This window comes from Caretta caretta, chromosome 8 (genome assembly GCF_965140235.1).
Source record: "Caretta caretta isolate rCarCar2 chromosome 8, rCarCar1.hap1, whole genome shotgun sequence".
NCBI classification, from domain to species: domain Eukaryota; kingdom Metazoa; phylum Chordata; order Testudines; family Cheloniidae; genus Caretta; species Caretta caretta.
Window position 1 is genome coordinate 1,251,957 of NC_134213.1, and position 17,221 is coordinate 1,269,177.

The 17,221-nt window shown below is 47.0% G+C and overlaps 1 protein-coding gene across 4 annotated transcripts in view; it reads left to right on the plus strand.

Moving 5' to 3' along the window:
• The window catches only part of UIMC1 (ubiquitin interaction motif containing 1), a 57,798-nt gene that overhangs the window by 4,823 nt on the left and 35,754 nt on the right, over positions 1 to 17,221 (plus strand). For all 4 annotated transcript variants that reach the window (XM_048860904.2, XM_075131208.1, XM_075131207.1 and 1 more), the window contains exon 2: positions 8,352 to 8,503. In XM_048860904.2, the coding sequence (XP_048716861.2) occupies positions 8,360 to 8,503 (144 nt within the window). In that variant the 5' untranslated portion in view covers positions 8,352 to 8,359. The remainder of the gene's footprint in view (positions 1 to 8,351; positions 8,504 to 17,221) is intronic.

Below are 17,221 nucleotides of genomic sequence, written 5' to 3' on the forward strand. Positions count from 1 at the left end.
TTGATTTAAAAATTGTTAGTGATGAAGAATCCACCATGACCCTGTGTAAACTGTTCCAATGGTTAATTACCCTCCCTGTTAAAAACGTACACTTTATTTCTAATATGAATTTATGTAGTTTCCCCCTCCAGCCATTGGGTCATGTTATAGCTTTCAGTGCCAATTTGAAGAGCCCATTGTCAAATACTGTAGGGCAGGTTTTCTAACCCTTTAATCACGCTCATGGCACTTCTCTAAACCTTCTGCAATGTGTCAGCATCCTTCTTGAACTCTAGGCACCAGAACTGGGCACTGGACTGCAGCAGCTGTATGTAGCACCAGTGCCAGATACAGAGGGAAAATCACCCTGCTCCTGCTCGAGATCCCCTGTTGGTGCATCCAAGGGTCGCATTAGCCTTTTCAGCCACGGGGTTGCACAGGTACCGCACGGTCAGCTGATTACCCACCACAGTCCCCCAATCTGTTTCAGAGTCACTGCTTCCCAGGGTGGAGCCCTCCGTCATGTCACAATGGCTGATGTTCTTTGGTCCTAGATGTACACGTTTACATTTAGCATTATTAAAACTTATTTTTTGCTTGTACCCAGCTTACCCAGGGATCCAGAGCACTCTGTACCAGTGACCTGTCTTCTTCATTATTTCCCACTCCCCCAATTTGTGTGTCATGCGCAAACTTTATCAGAGATGATTTTGTGTTTTCTTGCGGGTCCTTGATAAAAATGTTAAATTGGAACAGGTCCCTGCAAGACCCCATTAGAAACACACTGCTTGCTAATGTTTCCCAATTTCTAGTTACATTCTGAGACCCCTCAGTTAGCCAGCTTTCAATCCATGTACTGTGGGCCATGTTGATTTATATTGTTCCAATTTTTTAATCAAAATGTCACGTGGTACCAAGTCAAATGCCATTCAGAAGTCTGAGTCTATTACATCAACAATGTTAACTTTATCATCCAAACTTGCAATCTCATAAAAAAATATATCTAGTTAGTTAGACAGGATCTCTTTTCCATAAACCCATGTTGATTGACATTAATTATATTACCCTCCTTTAATTCTTTACTAATCAAGTGCCATATCAGCTGCTCCATTATCTTGCCCCAGATCAATGTCAGACTGACAAGCCGGGTCCTCCCATTTACGCTTTTTAAATATTGGTACAACATTAGCTTCCAGGCTTCTGGAATTGCCCCAGTATTCCAAGACTTATTGAAAATCAACATTAATGGTCCACCAGCTCCTCAGCCAGCACTTTTGGAACTCTTGGGTGCAAGTTATCTGGACCTGCTGTTTTTAAAATGTCTGATTTTTATAGTTCCTGTTTAACATCCTCCCAAGATACTATTGGAATGGACAGTATTTCATCATCCTCATACGGTATTACCACATCATCTGTCTTGTCCCCAAACACAGAACAGAAACGTTTATTGAATGCTCTGCCTTTTCTGCATTATTATTGATAATTCCACTTTTTCCATCTAGTCATGGACCAACATCCCTGTTAGAATTGTTTTTCTTCCTAATATACTTTAAAACTCCTCCTTATTGCCCTTCATTATCAATTGACCCACACAACAAGGATGGTCATCCCAGATTTACAGATGGGGGTAAGCGAGGGAAATCTACTAAGTGACTTGCACAAGGCTGCAGAAGGAGGGGATGGGAAGTTGTTTATTCCTGCCTCCCAGTCTTCTGTCACTGTATCTAAGGCCATGTCTACGCTACAAAGTTTGGTCGATGCAAATTACGTCAGTATCCAGTTGGCGACTTTTGTATATTGCTGGCGTGTGCGCCTGCATCGTTGCTTGCTTCGGCGTGGTGCACGCACACTGCGAGTGGTTGCGTCAGTGTAAACTGCAGTGCACTCTGGGTAGGTACCCCAGCGTGGCACGTGCCACTGTCTGACACAGTGCCTTGTGGGACATGTCTGAGTGCTTTGTGGGATACTAACGATTTTCCCAAGGATTTCTGAGAACTGAGAGTCAAGTTCCCACCATGCAACTTTCTCTATTCCATGGTGCTTGCTCCATCTGATAATTTTCACGCCATTTTTAAAATCTCCCCCAGTCCCACTCGTCACTTTTCAGTGTGCACCGTATTTGCAGAAGCATGCAGCCTGCAGAGCTCAGGGTCATTCTAATGACTATTGCTGATACAGGGTGCACGATTCTCCTGTATTTGCAGAACTCAGTAGTACGACTATAATTGACCATGCAGTGAGGAAGCTGCAGAGGTATTCCCGTGTAATAACTGTGTGCCGATGGACACAACAAACAGAAATTCCAAGTTGTTTCTGACATTCATGGAGCAGCTCCACCCAGTGCATGTTGGCTTCTGGGCCGGAGAAACAAGCACTGATTGGTGGGATTGCATTGAAATGCAGGTTTGGGATGACAAATAGAGCTTGCAGAACATTTGGATGCGAATGGCCACATTCCTGGATCTGTGTGCCGAGCTCGCCTCAGATCTCCAGTGCAGGGAGGTCAAAATCAGCTGCAATGACTGTGGTGAAGCGAATGGCTATCATGCTCTGGAAGCTTGCAACGCTGGATTGCTATTCGTCAGTGGCCAATCAGTTTAAAGTTAGAAAATCTACAGTGGGGTCCATTTTTTTCCAAGCGTACAAGGCCAGTAAGTATATCCTGCGACACAGGACTGTTAGTCTTGGTAATATGCAGGAAGTAGTGCATAGATTTGCAGCCATAGCGTTCCTGAACTACAGTGAGGTGATAGATGGCACGCACATCCTATTCTGGGACTGTCCCACCTTGCCACTAGGTGCATAAACAGAAAGAGATACTTTCCATGGTTATACAAGCATTTGTGGATCACTGGTGGTGCATCACTGATATCAGTGTGGGCTGGTCAGGGAAGCATCTTTAAGAACACAGGACTTTTGAAAAAGCTGCAAGCAGGGACATTTTTCCTTGACTGACACATTACCATTGACAATGTGAAATGCCAGTTGTGATTCTGGGGAACCTAGCCTGCTCCTGGCTCATGAAGACATACACTGGCCACCTCGACATCGCCAAAGAAAGATTCAGCTATCAGCAAATAGCAAAATGACTGTTTAATGTGCTTTTGGTAGATTGAAGAGTCGCTGGCATTCTTTACTCACTAGACTGGATTTCAGGAGGCAAACATCTCCATTGTTATACTGCATGTTCTGTACTGCATAATATCTACGGGGCAAAGGGGGACAGGCTACTGCCAGGGCGGAGAGGTGAGGTGGACCATCTGTCTGCTGAATTTGAACAACCAGACACAAGGGCTGTTAGAAGAGCCAACTGTGGACCTATATAGCTGAAGGAGGCTTTAAAAGACCATTTTTATAGTCAGCCCACAGTAGTGTTGTGAGATGCTTTTATGAAATAGTGTGTCTCGTGTGTATGAATTAAGAATTCTTTAATGCAGCTATAATGTTGGTGTAAACTGATAAATATACTCTCAGTCTCCAAAAATAAAACGTCATCGTGAGCAAAGAAGCAGGAAACAAAATTAAAGTGCAAACACAGAAGGTAAAACATTTTAGCACCACTAACTTGGTGAGCCATACTTTAAAATCCCACCTCAGAACGCAAGCAAACAGTGATAGTTTACGTTCAGGTATGTAAATCTTTTGTGGTGTAGTGCATTGTGGCTGATGTGTGGTTTTGACAGGGCCATGGATGTGGAACTGGTTCTCCATGCTGTCTGGAATGGAGTGATAGGTTTGCGGGTGCACACCAAGTTGCCTCCCTTCACCTACAGAGGAGAGTCGGAAGCACTGGAGCTCTCTAAGCCCTGGAAAGGCTGCTGAGTCCAGCGTCTTTGGGCATGTAGGTCAGAAATACTCTGCAACATCAGAGTTTGTTGCTTGAGCAAACCCATGATGTCTTGGTGCATTTCCTGATGCACTTCTCAGTCCCTTTTCCTCTCCTGCAGCAACCACTGTCTCCATTCTCAGTCCTTCTCTATGGTCATGGTCATATGGCCCTTCCAAGGCCAGCGTTCACAGCAACACGCAAGGGGGAAGCACCAGTTGTTGTCCTCCATCGCCTTCTGGTATGCCTAGCAAAGTTCCTTTGCTTTCCCATGGCACTGCTGCTCATCCCTGTCAGGGCCCATAGATGTCTATATTTCTGTGGCAGAGCATCTTTCCCTACAGGCCAAGAAGATCTAAGACTTCTAGCCTGCTCAAGACAGGAGTAGGTCTAGTACAGAGGTGGGCAAACTATGGCCCACGGTCCACATGTGGCCCGTGGGACTGTCCTGCCCGGCCCCTGAGCTCCTGGCCCAGGAGGCTTGCCCCTGGCCCCTCCCCTGCTGTTCTCCCCCTCCCCTGCAGCCTCAGCTCACTGCATCACCGGCGCGCTGCTCTAGGCGGGGGCTGCGAGCTCCTGGGCAGCCCAGCTGCAGAGCCCGGCCTGGCCCGGTGCTGCGCGGTGCGTGGCTGGCTCCAGCCAGGAGGCGCGGGTGTAGCGCTGCCAGCCACGGGTGCTCCAGGCAGCGCGGTAAGGGGGCAGGAAGCAGGGGGGTTGAATAGAGGGCAGGAGAGTTCCAGGGGGTGGTCAGGGGGTGGGGGTGTGGATAGGGGGCGGGTCATTTAGAGGGCAGGGCACAGGGGGGTTGAATGGGGGCAGGAGTCCTGAGGGGCAGTCAGGAAGGGGGGGTTGGATGGGGCAGCGGGAGGCAGTCAGGGGCAGGAATTCCGTGGACAGTCAGGGGACAGGGAGAATGGGTGGTTGGATGGGGCAGGGGTCCTGGGGGGGGCAGTCAGGAATGAGAGGAGGGGTTGGATGGGGCGGCAGGGGGCAGTCAGGGGCGGGGAGTCAGGGGATAGTCAGGGAGCGGGGGGGTTGGATGGGGCAGGAGTCCTGGGGGGGGCCATCAGAGGGCGAGAAGCAGGGGGGGATAGATAGGGGCCGGGGGCTGGACCACAACTGGCTGTTTGGGGAGGCACAGCCTCCCCTAACAGGCCCTCCATACAATTTTGGAAACCCGATGTGGCCCTCAGGCCAAAAAGTTTGCCCGCCCCTGGTCTAGTACTTGTCTTTATGCGTGGAGCCGGCATGGTTGGCTCCACACAACAAAGGGGAGGTGGTAGCTGTGCTCGTCAAGGTGGGCAACCAGGAGACTGCATTTAAAAAGCATGCGGAGGTTTGTAAGGGAGAAGGTGAGCTTCCAGTCTCTGTGACGCCTGGGCAGTGGAATTCAAAACCATGATGAGAATGGCCACTGTTGTGGGGACAGGGGCACTGTGGGACAGCTGCTGGAGGACTGTTATGGTTGACACAACTCATGCAGTGTCTGTACTCACACATTGTCGACCTAAATAGGTCAGTTGTGGCTCTGCATTGCTCAGAAATGTGGTGTTATTGTGTCGCGGTAACAGGGTGCTTATGTCGGCAGGAGATAAATTTTGGTATAGACACATGCACAACAAGGTCGACACAATTTGACTTGGGTCAACGTAACTTTGTAGCAGAGACCAGGCCTGCATGCAGCTGGAGCAATGTGCTACACTCTTGTTCTTCAGCCAGCACGAGTTCTGAGCATGTTCCTGTCCTTCACGTCTGTTGAAGCCACTGCATGCTTGGACTCCTCTGGTGTTTGAGAGGGAATGCGCTGTTCTGTACTGGGTAATGGGGGAAACAGCCAAGGGTCACTGTCGTATATTTTCTTGTGTTTCCATATTAGGCCGAAGCCAGTAGATTCAAGAGATTTCAACCATTTTAATGGAGGAAGTATGGACCGGTGGATAAGGCCCTGGGCTAGGAGTCGAGGAACCTGGGGGCTCTATCCCAGCTCAACTGCTCTCTGGCAGGGTGACTGTGGGCGCACAGTGTGACCCGTGTGTGCGTCCGTGGCCCCATCTAGGAAAAGGAGTTGAGCCTATTTTCATAGACGCACAGGGACTGGAAGGGACTTCGAGGGGTCACCTAGTCCAGCCCCCTGCACTGCTGGCCATTCCTAACAGTGTGTCCAACCTGCTCGTAAACATCCCCAGTGATGGAGATTCCACCATCTCCCTGGGTAATTTATTCCAGTGTTTAACCACCCTGACAGGAAGCTTTTCCCAATGTCCAGTCTAAACCTCCTTTGCTGCAATTGAAGCCCGTAGCGTCTTGTCCTGTCCTCAGAGGTTAAGGAGAACAATTCTTCTCCCTCCTCCTTGTAACAACCTTTTACATGCTTGAAAACTGTTATCACACCCCCTCTCAGTCTTCTCTTCTCCAGAGAAAACAAACGCAGTTTTTTCAATCTTCCCTCATAGGTCATGTTTTCTAGACCTTTCATCATTTTTGTTGCTCTTCTCTGGACGTTCTCCAATTTGTCCACATCTTTCCTGAAATGTGGCACCTGGAACTTGACACAATAGTCCAGCTGAGGCCTAATCAGTGTTGAGTAGAGCAGAAGAATTACTTCTCGTGTCTTGCTTACAACACTCCTGCTAATACATCCCAGAATGAAATTTGCTTTTTTTTGCAACAGTATTACACTGTTGACTCATATTAAGGTTGTGATCTACTATGACCCCCAGATCCCTTTTTGCAGTACTCCTTCCTAGGCAGTCATTTCCCATTCTCAAAAAGAAAAGGAGGACTTGTGGCACCTTAGAGGACTAACAAATTTATTTGAGCATAAGCTTTCGTGAGCTACAGCTTACTTCATCAGATGCAATTTCCCATTCTGTATGTGTGCAACTGATTGTTCCTTCCTAAATGAAGTACTTTGCATTTGTCCTTATTTAATTTCATCCTATTTACTTCAGACCTTTTCTCCAGTCTGTCCAGATCATTTTGAATTTTAATCCTAACTTCCAAAGCACTTGCAACCCCTCCCAGCTTGGTATGGTCCACAAACTTTATAAGTGTACTCTCTGTACCATTACCTAACTCACTGATGAAGATATTGAACAGAACCGGACCCAGAACTGATCCCTGAATGGGAGGAGGGCTCCAGGGCCACACAGGGATGGGGCAGATGTGCCTGACTGAATGGGAGGGGCTAGGGATCAACCAGGGTGTGTAAGGGGGAGTCCCCAACTCCCTAACAATTACTCTTTCCCCCTTCCCCCCAAAGAAACCATTCCATACTTCTCCCATCCACACCCAGTAGCCTTCCAGGTTTGCTCCCAGACTCCTTCCCTCTCCCTCAGCTCCTCTGTTACCCCTGACTCCCCCAAGCCTTTGCACTGCTTCTGACGGGTGCGGGGAATATGTTTCTGTATTGTAGTTTAAATGAATTAGTCAAAGTTATTGTATTAATATGTCTAGGAAGAAACCTATCCATCAAAAAAAAAATTCCTGAATCTTTTTTTTGTCTATATTGTTACAGACATACTTACTGACAGGTATTTTGAAATAACTTACCAAAATAATTGAAACTGGTGTGATTATTTTGTCTTATTTTGACAAATAAAATATACAGAATTTTGCAGAATTTTAAAATATTGTGCGCAGAATTTTTAATTTGTTGGCACCGAATTTTAAACTTTTTGGTGCAGAATTCCCCCAGGAATAACACATGCACCTGCCCTCTCTGGTGTTGCACATAACCCTCACAAGGTTGCAGTGATAATGCTCTGCTCTCCCAGCATCTCGAGTGCCCTTGCTTGTACTAAAGGCTTGAGATGACCCTTTAGGGAGAGTATTTCAGCAGAGGACAGCTTGAATTCGCAGTTCATTGGGAAGGCAGGTCATGTGATGTGCATTGTACACGACTTCTTGCTTTCGATCTCTTTTCCACTCTTCTACCTTGCAGAGCTTGTGCAGATTTTCTTGGCGCTACTGTTCTGTGACCAGAACTATATTATTGGAAAACTATGGCTTTTGCCCCACATCTAATTGAATATGAAAGCTGACAACTGGTTTTGCTGCTGTGGTTTCCTATTCTGGAGTGCCAAGGCCGCCAGGTTGTCAGCATGATTCACCGCAACATCTTGGTTTGTTCTACAGCAGTGGTAGTGAAGGGTGGTGCTAATAGGGGACGGCAAGGGTCCTTGATGGAGGGCTGGCGATTTCCTGCTGTAAAATTAATAATTGGACACATTTGCAGATGAGCGTTAACAAGAGGAGTTGGGTGGGAATTTACTCATTGCATTGGAGAACAAGAATGGAGGGCAGTTCTTGTGGGTGCTGCTGCTCCTCCGAAGCCCCTTCTGAGCAAATCCTCTGTGAAGTATTCATGACTTGATGAGTGGGGACTTATGCATGTGGCTCCCAACAGCACTAAATCCACCCTGCTTTGCAATAAGATCTAATTCCTGGAGTATTTTGCTTAAAATAGTAAAACTGGATGGCTGTTAAAGGAAAACTGAACCAGATGGAAGCAAATGGCTGCTTTTAACCTCTTTATTTTTTTCAGAGTGCAGGATGCCGAGGAAGAAGAAGCATGCAGAAAGCCCTGACTTTCAGGGCCCGGACGGGGAGGAGGAAGAGCCGAGGGGCCTGGTCGACACCAAGAAGAAGCGTAGTTTTGTGGATGCCTTTATTGTTATATCTGACAGCGATGGAGAGGTCAGTGGTTAAAAAAAACGGAACCCAAAATCCTGACTGGGTCATGTTTACCTACCAGTGCGTTCCTGCCAAGAGACTGTCCTGAGTGGTACCTACTATGCATCTTGGGGCAGCCTGCTGCACTTTGCCATTAGTGTTTTGCTCTGTTTCTTTTTAAGGTGTATTTCAGATTAATCATGTCCCATTTGGCTAGGAAATGAGCCGTCTGATTGGCTGGTGCTGAGTCCTGTCTCTGAGATTTGATAACCAAAACCTGTCCAAACACAATCTGAAATCTAATTTAAATCATGTTTCCTCAATCGCCTTGCAAATCTTTATCAAACTTTTTATTTTATTGCTGTTTAACTAAATCACAGAAACGTGGTTATGTTACATGTAAGTAACTGTTCAAAGTATAGCTAGTGTCAGATCATGAGACTGAATTATGGAGGTTTGAGTGTAATCCACTCTCATCCTTAACCACTAAGCCGTCAGAGGTAACTGCATTGCTTATGGTAGTCTGGAGGTGACTGATAGTGTCATTGGTTCAGGGGAGCTCCAGAGCCTGGAGGCCTGAACTCACAACACGGAAGGTATGTGAGACAGGACCAGATTTGAAACAATATTTTCATTTGTAATTGTTAAGTCTTGGCTTTGCTTTGCTCTGTCAGTGATTTGGGAGCCTAAGACGCTTTTAGAATAATACAATTTTAACAAGCATTTCTGTTCACTTGCAAGCTATGGGTCTTAAATCAAGTGCCCTTAGTGCCCACACCAAGAGCATCAGTCTTGACAATAAGGCAATTAACATATGAGGAGTGGAAAAGCACTAGCAGGAAGCAGGAAAAACAAGCTGCAGGGCACATGCTGTTGTTTTTGCACATTATCTGAGCTCTTCCCCATTGGGAAATTCCGTTAACTAGACAGATCTAGATTGTCTGGCAGTAATAGGTCACTGGGGCTAAACCCTCAAGCTCTGCAATAAGCTAAGTTAACTTCAGATGTCTGCTGTATCACTGGCCTTTACTGTGAAACTGATAAGGAAAGAAGAAACCAACAGCTGTAAGAGATGTTGATGTACATGAAAGATCAGGACCTCTCATTGTCCACAATTATTCCTCTTAACATGCATGTGATTTGTCTCCTCATTTTCAATCATCTTTTAAAACATGACTAGGAAAAGATTAGTCTCCCTGACTATACTGTATGATCAAGTCTATAAACAAAAAAGGGAAATCATGCCTCACCAGTCTATTAGAATTCTTTGAGAGGGGGTCAACATACATGTGGACAAAGGGGATCCAGTGGATATATTGTACTTGGACATTCAGAAAGCTTTGACAAGGTCTCTCACCAAAGACTCTTAAGCATAGTAGTCATGGGATAAGGAGGAAGGTTCTCTCATAGATCAGTAACTGGTTGAAAGGCAGAAAACAAAGGATAGGAATAAATGGTCAGTTTTCACAGTGGAGGGAGGTAAATAGGGGGGTGTCCCAAGGATCTCTACTGGGACAAGTGCTGTTCAAAATATTCATAAATGATCTGGAAAAATGGGTAAACAGTGAGGTGGCGAAATTTGCAGATGATACAAAGTTATTCAAGATAGTGAAGTCCAAAACTAACTGTGAAGAGTTACGAAGGAATTTCACAAAATTGGGTGACTGGACAAGAAAATGGCAGATGAAATTCAATGTTGATAAGTGCAAAGAAATGCACATTGAAAAATACAATCCCAACTGTACCTATTGTGACAAAGTTCCTGCTCTACCTTGGTGGGTCTTGCGCTTATTGGCGGATTTGCTCGCCTTGGAGCTTCACGGCAGCTCTTAGCTTGGCCGTTTTTCTGAGCCCACAGTCCAGGTCAACTCCTCCTGTGTCTGACCAGGAGTTGTGAGGATTTGGGGGGAACCCAACCCAGGCCCGCCCTCTACTCCGGGTTCCAGCCCAGGGCCCTGTGGAATGCAGCTCTCTAGAGTGCCTTCTGGAACAGCTGGGCGACAGCTACAACTCCCTGGGCTACTTCCCCATGGCCTCCTCCCAACACCTTCTTTATCCTCACCATAGGACCTTCCTCCTGGTGTCTGATAATGCTTGTACTCCTCAGTCCTCCAACAGTTCGCGTTCTCACTCTCAGCTCCTAGTGCCTCTTGCTCCCAGCTCCTCACACTCACACCACAAACTGAAGTGAGCTCCTTTTTAAAACCCAGGTGCCCTGATTAGCCTGCCTTAATTGATTCTAGCAGCTTCTTGATTGGCTGCAGGTATTCTAATCAGCCTGTCTTAATTGTCTCCAGAAGGTTCCTGATTGTTCTGAAACCTTCCCTGTTACCTTACCCAGGGAAATGGGACCTACTTAACCTGGGGCTAATATATCTGCCTTCTACCACTCTCCTGTAGCCATCTGGCCCAACCCTGTCACAGTATGTAGTCCTTGCATGTTGTATATAGTTAGTAAACATAGTTATTTGGAAAAAAAAAAAAAAACAAACCTTCCCTGTTACCTTACCCAGGGAAAAGGGACCTACTTAGCCTGGGGCTAATATATCTATCTTCTATTACTCTCCTGTAGCCATCTGGCCCGACCCTGTCACACTATAAAATGATGAGGTCTAAATGTTCAGTTAGCACACAAGAAAGAGACCTTGGAGTCATTGTGGATGGTTCTCTGAAAACATCCACTCAATGTGCAGCGAACAGCATGTTCGGAACCATAAGGAAAGGGATAGATAATAAGACAGAAAATATCTTGAGGCCACTATATAAATCCACAGTATGCCCACGTCTTCTATATAGAATGTAGTTCTTGTTGCCCTATCTCAAAAAAGATACAGTAGAATTGGAAAAAGTACAGAGAAGGGCAACAGAAATGATGAGGGGTGTGGAATAGCTTCCGTGTGAGGAGAGCTTAAAGTGACTGGGACTGTGCAGTTTAGAGAAGAGACAAGGGGGAGATGATTGAGGTCTAGAAAATCGTGACTGATGCGGAGAAAGAGACTTGGGACGTGTTATTTACCGCTTCCCATAGCACAAGAGCTGGGGTCATCGGATGAAATTAATAAGCAGCAGGTTTAAAACAAACACAAGGAAGGACTTCTTTATGGAACGCACAGTCAGCCTGTGGAACTGGTCAGGAAATGTTGTGAAGGCGAAAAGTATAACTAGGTTCAAAAAAGAACTAGATCAGTTCCTGGAGGATAGGTCCATCAGTGGCTATTAGCCAAGATGGGCAGATTCACAAACTCCTGCTCTGGGTGTCCCTAAACCTCTGACTGCCAGAAGCTGGGACTGGACGACAGGGGACGGACCACTTGATAATTGTCCTGTTCTGTTCATCTCCTCTGGGACACCTGGCACTGGCCACTGTCGGAAGACAGAATACTGGGCTAGATGGGCCATTGGGATGACCCAATATGATCATTCTTATGTTTTTAATAAATTCTGATGGCATAACTGGCCATATGACAGAAAGGGATGCCCAGAGAAGCCATTAATGAGCCAGTTAGGTTCTGTTTAAGTGACAGCACCTCACAGTCAGCTGGATAAGTGGGTTTATTCAGTCTGGTCTGTTTCTACCTCTCAATCCTTGGCTTCCAGATCTGGAGTCATAGCAGTGCCCTCCAGTTTTGTCTCCTGGGAAGGATCTCTGCTTCCTATGGGTTCTGAATAATAAATGCCCGGCTTCTGTAACTTACCCTCAGCCTTGCAATGTACATCAAGTTGAATTTTAGTCCTGAGCCCTGTAACTGTTGATTTTGCTCCAGCAAGACCTTGTTACCTGTCTATAAGAGGTGTGTAATACTCCAGATAAATAGCTATTTTAAAGAACAATAAATTCTCAGTTCATCTTGCAGTTGTTAGGACATGGTTCAGGATTCAAAGACAACAAGGAGAGTCTTGGACAGCACAGTGTCAGTGGCCTTTTTCCTTGGCAATCTCCTGGAAGATATCTGTAGTCCCCAATTCTCCTCCTAGACCAGCAGATCTTGTAGCAGAAGCACCTGGAAAGCCTCTGGCTTCTTACTGTTGATGATCTCTGGTGAACTGACTCTCAGGAATTTCTCAGTCATGCTATATTGCCAAGCTCATCACTGCTATTTTGCCAAGTTTCCTCTATTTGCTCAGGACTTTTCAGTGGCATTTGAAAAGTCTTATCTGCAGGAACTTTTCTGGATAGTGGGTTGTGTAATCCACACTGACTGCCTGTGTCTTATCCTGGAACCAAGGAGCTCTGGTCCTCCTTCTTGGAAAGAGTCAAGCAAATTTGAAACTCTTTTCCCAACTCTGGAAACAGGGGGAGATGACCATACAGCATTCCCTGCACAAACAGGAAATGCTGTGGGAAGTCTGTGTCACCACATACAAAATGGTTCTGATCCTTTCTGGTTGGTGAAAGTCTCTGGGAAACACCAGGCCATCTGTCGACAGAGATTGTTGGTGCTTCCTTGAAGGACAATCTTCTGTCTATCCTCAGATCTGCACTATTTCAGCCGGCGCGTGAGAAACCAGCTGACACTAGCATCCTCGCCAGTTACTGCTCTGTCTCCTGAGAAAAAACATGCTGTACAATTTGGCTTGATGCTGATAGACCCTTGTCAGCTGGAGGTGAAATCTCGCTGTAATATGGCCGCGTTGCCAGCCAAGCCGACGAGCTATGGGCAGAGCCCAGGTAGCTATGCTAATACTGGTAACAGATCAGCAGCCTTATAAAGTGATTGTAAAGTGCTGCTGGTTTGCCAGTGAGACCTTTCAAGGGGAGGATGGAGTCACTTGAAAGTGGTTTCACTCAGTCATCCTGGATAGAGCCCACAGGGCCCTAGTGGGTAGCTGCTTCTATTCACAGAGCTTGTGTGAAGTCCCACAGAGACTCAACATCTACACCAAGCCCCTGGGAGAGGTTGCAAGATGCAATGGGTTGCAATGCCATCTCTGTTCTGATGGTACCCAGCTCCACATCTCCTCATCTGCCACAAACACCACTGTTACCCCAGTGTCCCTCATTTGAAGGTACCTGGCACCTGGATAAATAGAAGCAGGTTTATTTTCAATCCATTGACCAAGATGATCTTGGTAGAAGGAGAGGGAAGGGTTTGAGGGACTGGCAGGAGCAATAAGCTCAACCTCTAATAAATACCTGGCTTCTGTAACTTACCCTCTGGTAGTCAAGGTAGCATGTAGTTCATCTTGGGTTAGGGAGTGGTCTTGTGGCTTTCTTCTTGGATGCAGGCCTAGCCGTGGTGAGAGATGGCTTTTTGACACTTCCACAGTGGGCTACTACAGGGCCCTCTACCTGGGGCTAACTGTGAAGGCCACGCAGTAGCTTCAGGTAGTTCATCACATAGTGGCCAACATTCTGGGTCAGACAGAGCCATGAGAGCACATTTCCATAGTGTTCCATGGTCTGCTGGCCCCCTGTCCACTTCCAGATCCATTCCAAAGTCCTGGTCCATCTCTCCAATGGGCAAGGCCTTGCCATTTCTAAGATTGGCTGTGCCAACAGCGAAGTTGAGGCCTGAGGTCCACAGGTGAAACGTGAGGAGGAGAAGGACATTCTCAGGGAGGACCCTTGGCTCCAGAACTTGCTATCACTGGCAATAAAAGCGAGCCTAGATCTGGTGCCAGGGACAGCCCCTTCTCTTTGCACAGGGCTCTCTCTCACCTATTGGAAGCTGCAAGTCTGGCACGAGCCCAGTTGCATCTTGTTGTTGAAGTCTCTGCTTTCAGCAGGTTTATGCTGATGAACTGAAAGTGGGAGCAGAGCGGCAGTGGCATGTGAACTGAAGTCTGAGACTAACAGAGCAGAGTGTGACTTTGATTTCAACAGCAGCCTTGTCTAGTGGCAGGAGTGGTACTTCCAACATCAAATTGACTTTTAACCGTTAAATTATGCAGGGCTCCTGTGATTTTGGCTCTGCCCTCTTGTTGCATGCTTGGTAGCACAGTTGTGCTGTGCTGTTGACCTGCCCTTTCCCTTTGGTGATCTCTTCTGGCTTCCAGTGGCCATTTCTTTTCATGAAGATGCTTGAAGCAAGCTCCCTGTCAGGCATGAGGGCACTCGCTGTGTCCAGGGGAGAAGGAGGGGGAGTCAAACAAGCAGACTCTTTAGAGGCAGGTGGAGTTGCACCTGCCTGCATTATGGCTGGATTTGCTCCTCTGAGTCTGTGCAAAGTGAGTTTGAGAAAGGTCGTTTATTTTTCTATTGCCTGTTTGAGCCTATCATGAAAAACAGATGTTAAACACGCAGAGAGCTTTGGAAGCCAACTGTTTTCTCACTTTTTGGACAATGCTTATAGTGAAATTGCTCATGAGGGTGAACCATAAATTAAAGAGCAGATTCCTACAAACGGGTGCTGGAACAATTTGTATCGGGGGGGAGGGAGCGGGGGCTGAGAGTCATGGAAGTAAACTGTGAACCCTGCATATGATGCAAAGCACTTCAAGCCAGCACCTCTGGTTCCAGTACCGACGCCTACAAGGCGGAGGAAGTTTGGATTCCTTCAGGTTGCTGCATTTGAAAGCTGTAGCCTGGAGAAGAGGCTTTACCCCAGGCTGTCACTGAGAGCAGAAGTGTGCACTGGGCGCATCGCACCCGCCGTAGCTATTCGTTTCTCCTTGTACACTGCCTATGAGAGATGACCTTGTAACAAAAAGCGCGGGCTGCAGCTGGGAGATATTTAATTGATTAAGGGTTTTTTGGACTTGTGATCTTATTAAAGAAGCATGTGGTTGAGTGGCCCCTTGAGTTTGTACCACCCTTGTCGGCAGATGAGCATTGTTAAAAGGTTGAGCCAGCCTAGAGCGGGCCCCTCTGTCCACTGCAGGGATCTCAAGGCTGTCATTGCCTACATGCAGAGTGCTTCTGGGCAAAGGGTTTCTCTGTCCCTGGAGGTGCAGCCTCCCACCCGCAGAAGTAAAGCCTAATTAAATGGTGAGTGCCGGTTCTTTGGTTCAGTCAATAAGGAAGATTTAAGACTTTCTGGAGCGGAGATGCTCTGTGTGTGTTTGGGCCCATCAGGCTTAGCTGGATTCACTCCAGCAATTCTTTGGTGGAACATTGTGAAGCAAATTAAACATTTCTCTGCATATAATTTTAGTCCTGAAATTGTTAAATGTCTAGACCTTGTGTACCCACAAATGGTAAAACAGAGGGGCCTACTGCACTAGGTGACTGAGCGTATGAGACTAGAGACACCTCAAAGGATTCTGATGTCCCGGCATGTTGAGCTGGATCCCTTTCCAGTCATTTTGGGTCCATTTCCCTGTAGCAGGTTTTAAAAGTGTTTGTTCCATGCAAGGGAACAAACAGCGTCAGCAAAGGAAAGTCTGGTACGTTCCTAAATCACGTCAGGGATCTGGGATGAGCACTGAAGACAGGAGTATTGCGAGTGGTCTTGGAGATCATTTTGGCAATTGCAAGAAGGAAGGAGAAGACTGATGCAGCCCAGTGCATCGAGAGGTGGGCTGAGGATTTACAGAGCCTGCCTGGATTAGACAGGAGGGGGATAGATCCTCTGAGGTCTGGAACTGGCAGACCTTTAAACTAGGGATGGAGTGGGAAACGAGAGCTTTCATGTCACTCCATCGGGGTGTGTGCTTCTCACATACAAAGGAAAGGCCAGATTGCCACATGGCTTTATGGACTTCACTCCCAGCTCCTAAGCACAAGGGCCTGTCCGAACGTTAGCACAGGGCTTCTCTTCCTAGGCGATTGCAGAGGCGCATGTCACCTCAATGGTGGGGTATGGCAAACAGCATAGGGCGAGTCGGTGTGGGTAGAGCCAGGGGGAAGGAAATAGAGAATCAGTGAAGGGGCCTAAGGAGGTTGAGGGGAGGGTGACATGGGCAGGGGACTGGGAGTGGAATATTAGTTGAACTGCTGAACCTTGGGTAGACTGAGGAGTGGGTAGATGGGGAGCTGGACAGGGGAAAGTTACTGTAATCCTAGCTAGAGCAAATCACGGTATGAAACAAAGTTTTCGCTTTGGGGGCAGAGCAAAAGGGGCAGATCTTAGAAATGATACTGAGAGCGAAGTCAGAGCCTGGGTGTGATTGGAGAAGGGAAAGGAATAGTCAGAACTAACCCTCTGGTGGGAGCAGGAGTATGGAGATATTGCATGCTTGCTCGTTTTGATCCAGTTCTGCAATCCGTGGAGGAAGGGACTGCATAGGCATAATGTATTAGGGTTCCAGGAAACCACTTAATACCGTGTCTTGCAAAATCTTACTTGGCTAAATAATTCAGCTTGGTTTGGGTGGGGACATTCCTGGACTGAAAACCTGCTACAAGGGTATCAGCAAAGGGTAATGATAAATAGCCATGACTCTAATTCTGGGGAGGTGTGGAGCAGAGGCCACAGAGGCTGGTGTTAGGATGCTTGAAAAATCCACTGATGATACTAAATTGGGAGGAGGTCCTGACACACATCAGTACAGAGACACAATCCAGAGGGACCTTGCAGGATAAGAACTATGGGCAGGAAACATGTAGATTCAGTTTGGAAGGATGTAGCGTATCTATCCAGGGTAAAATAACCTGAAGTGTGCACACCATATGGGAAGGAGCAGTCTGGGACAGGAACAGCGGCACGAGATGGAGGGTGAGAGCAGACAGCAAATTCCGAATGTGGCTGACACTAAATGCCTTCTGGGGGCTGCAAAGTAAGAGGCCTAGTGTCAGGGAGCAGGGAGATGTTAGTGCCTCTCCAGACAACATTGGGATCTCTCCCTGGAGAACTGTGTTCA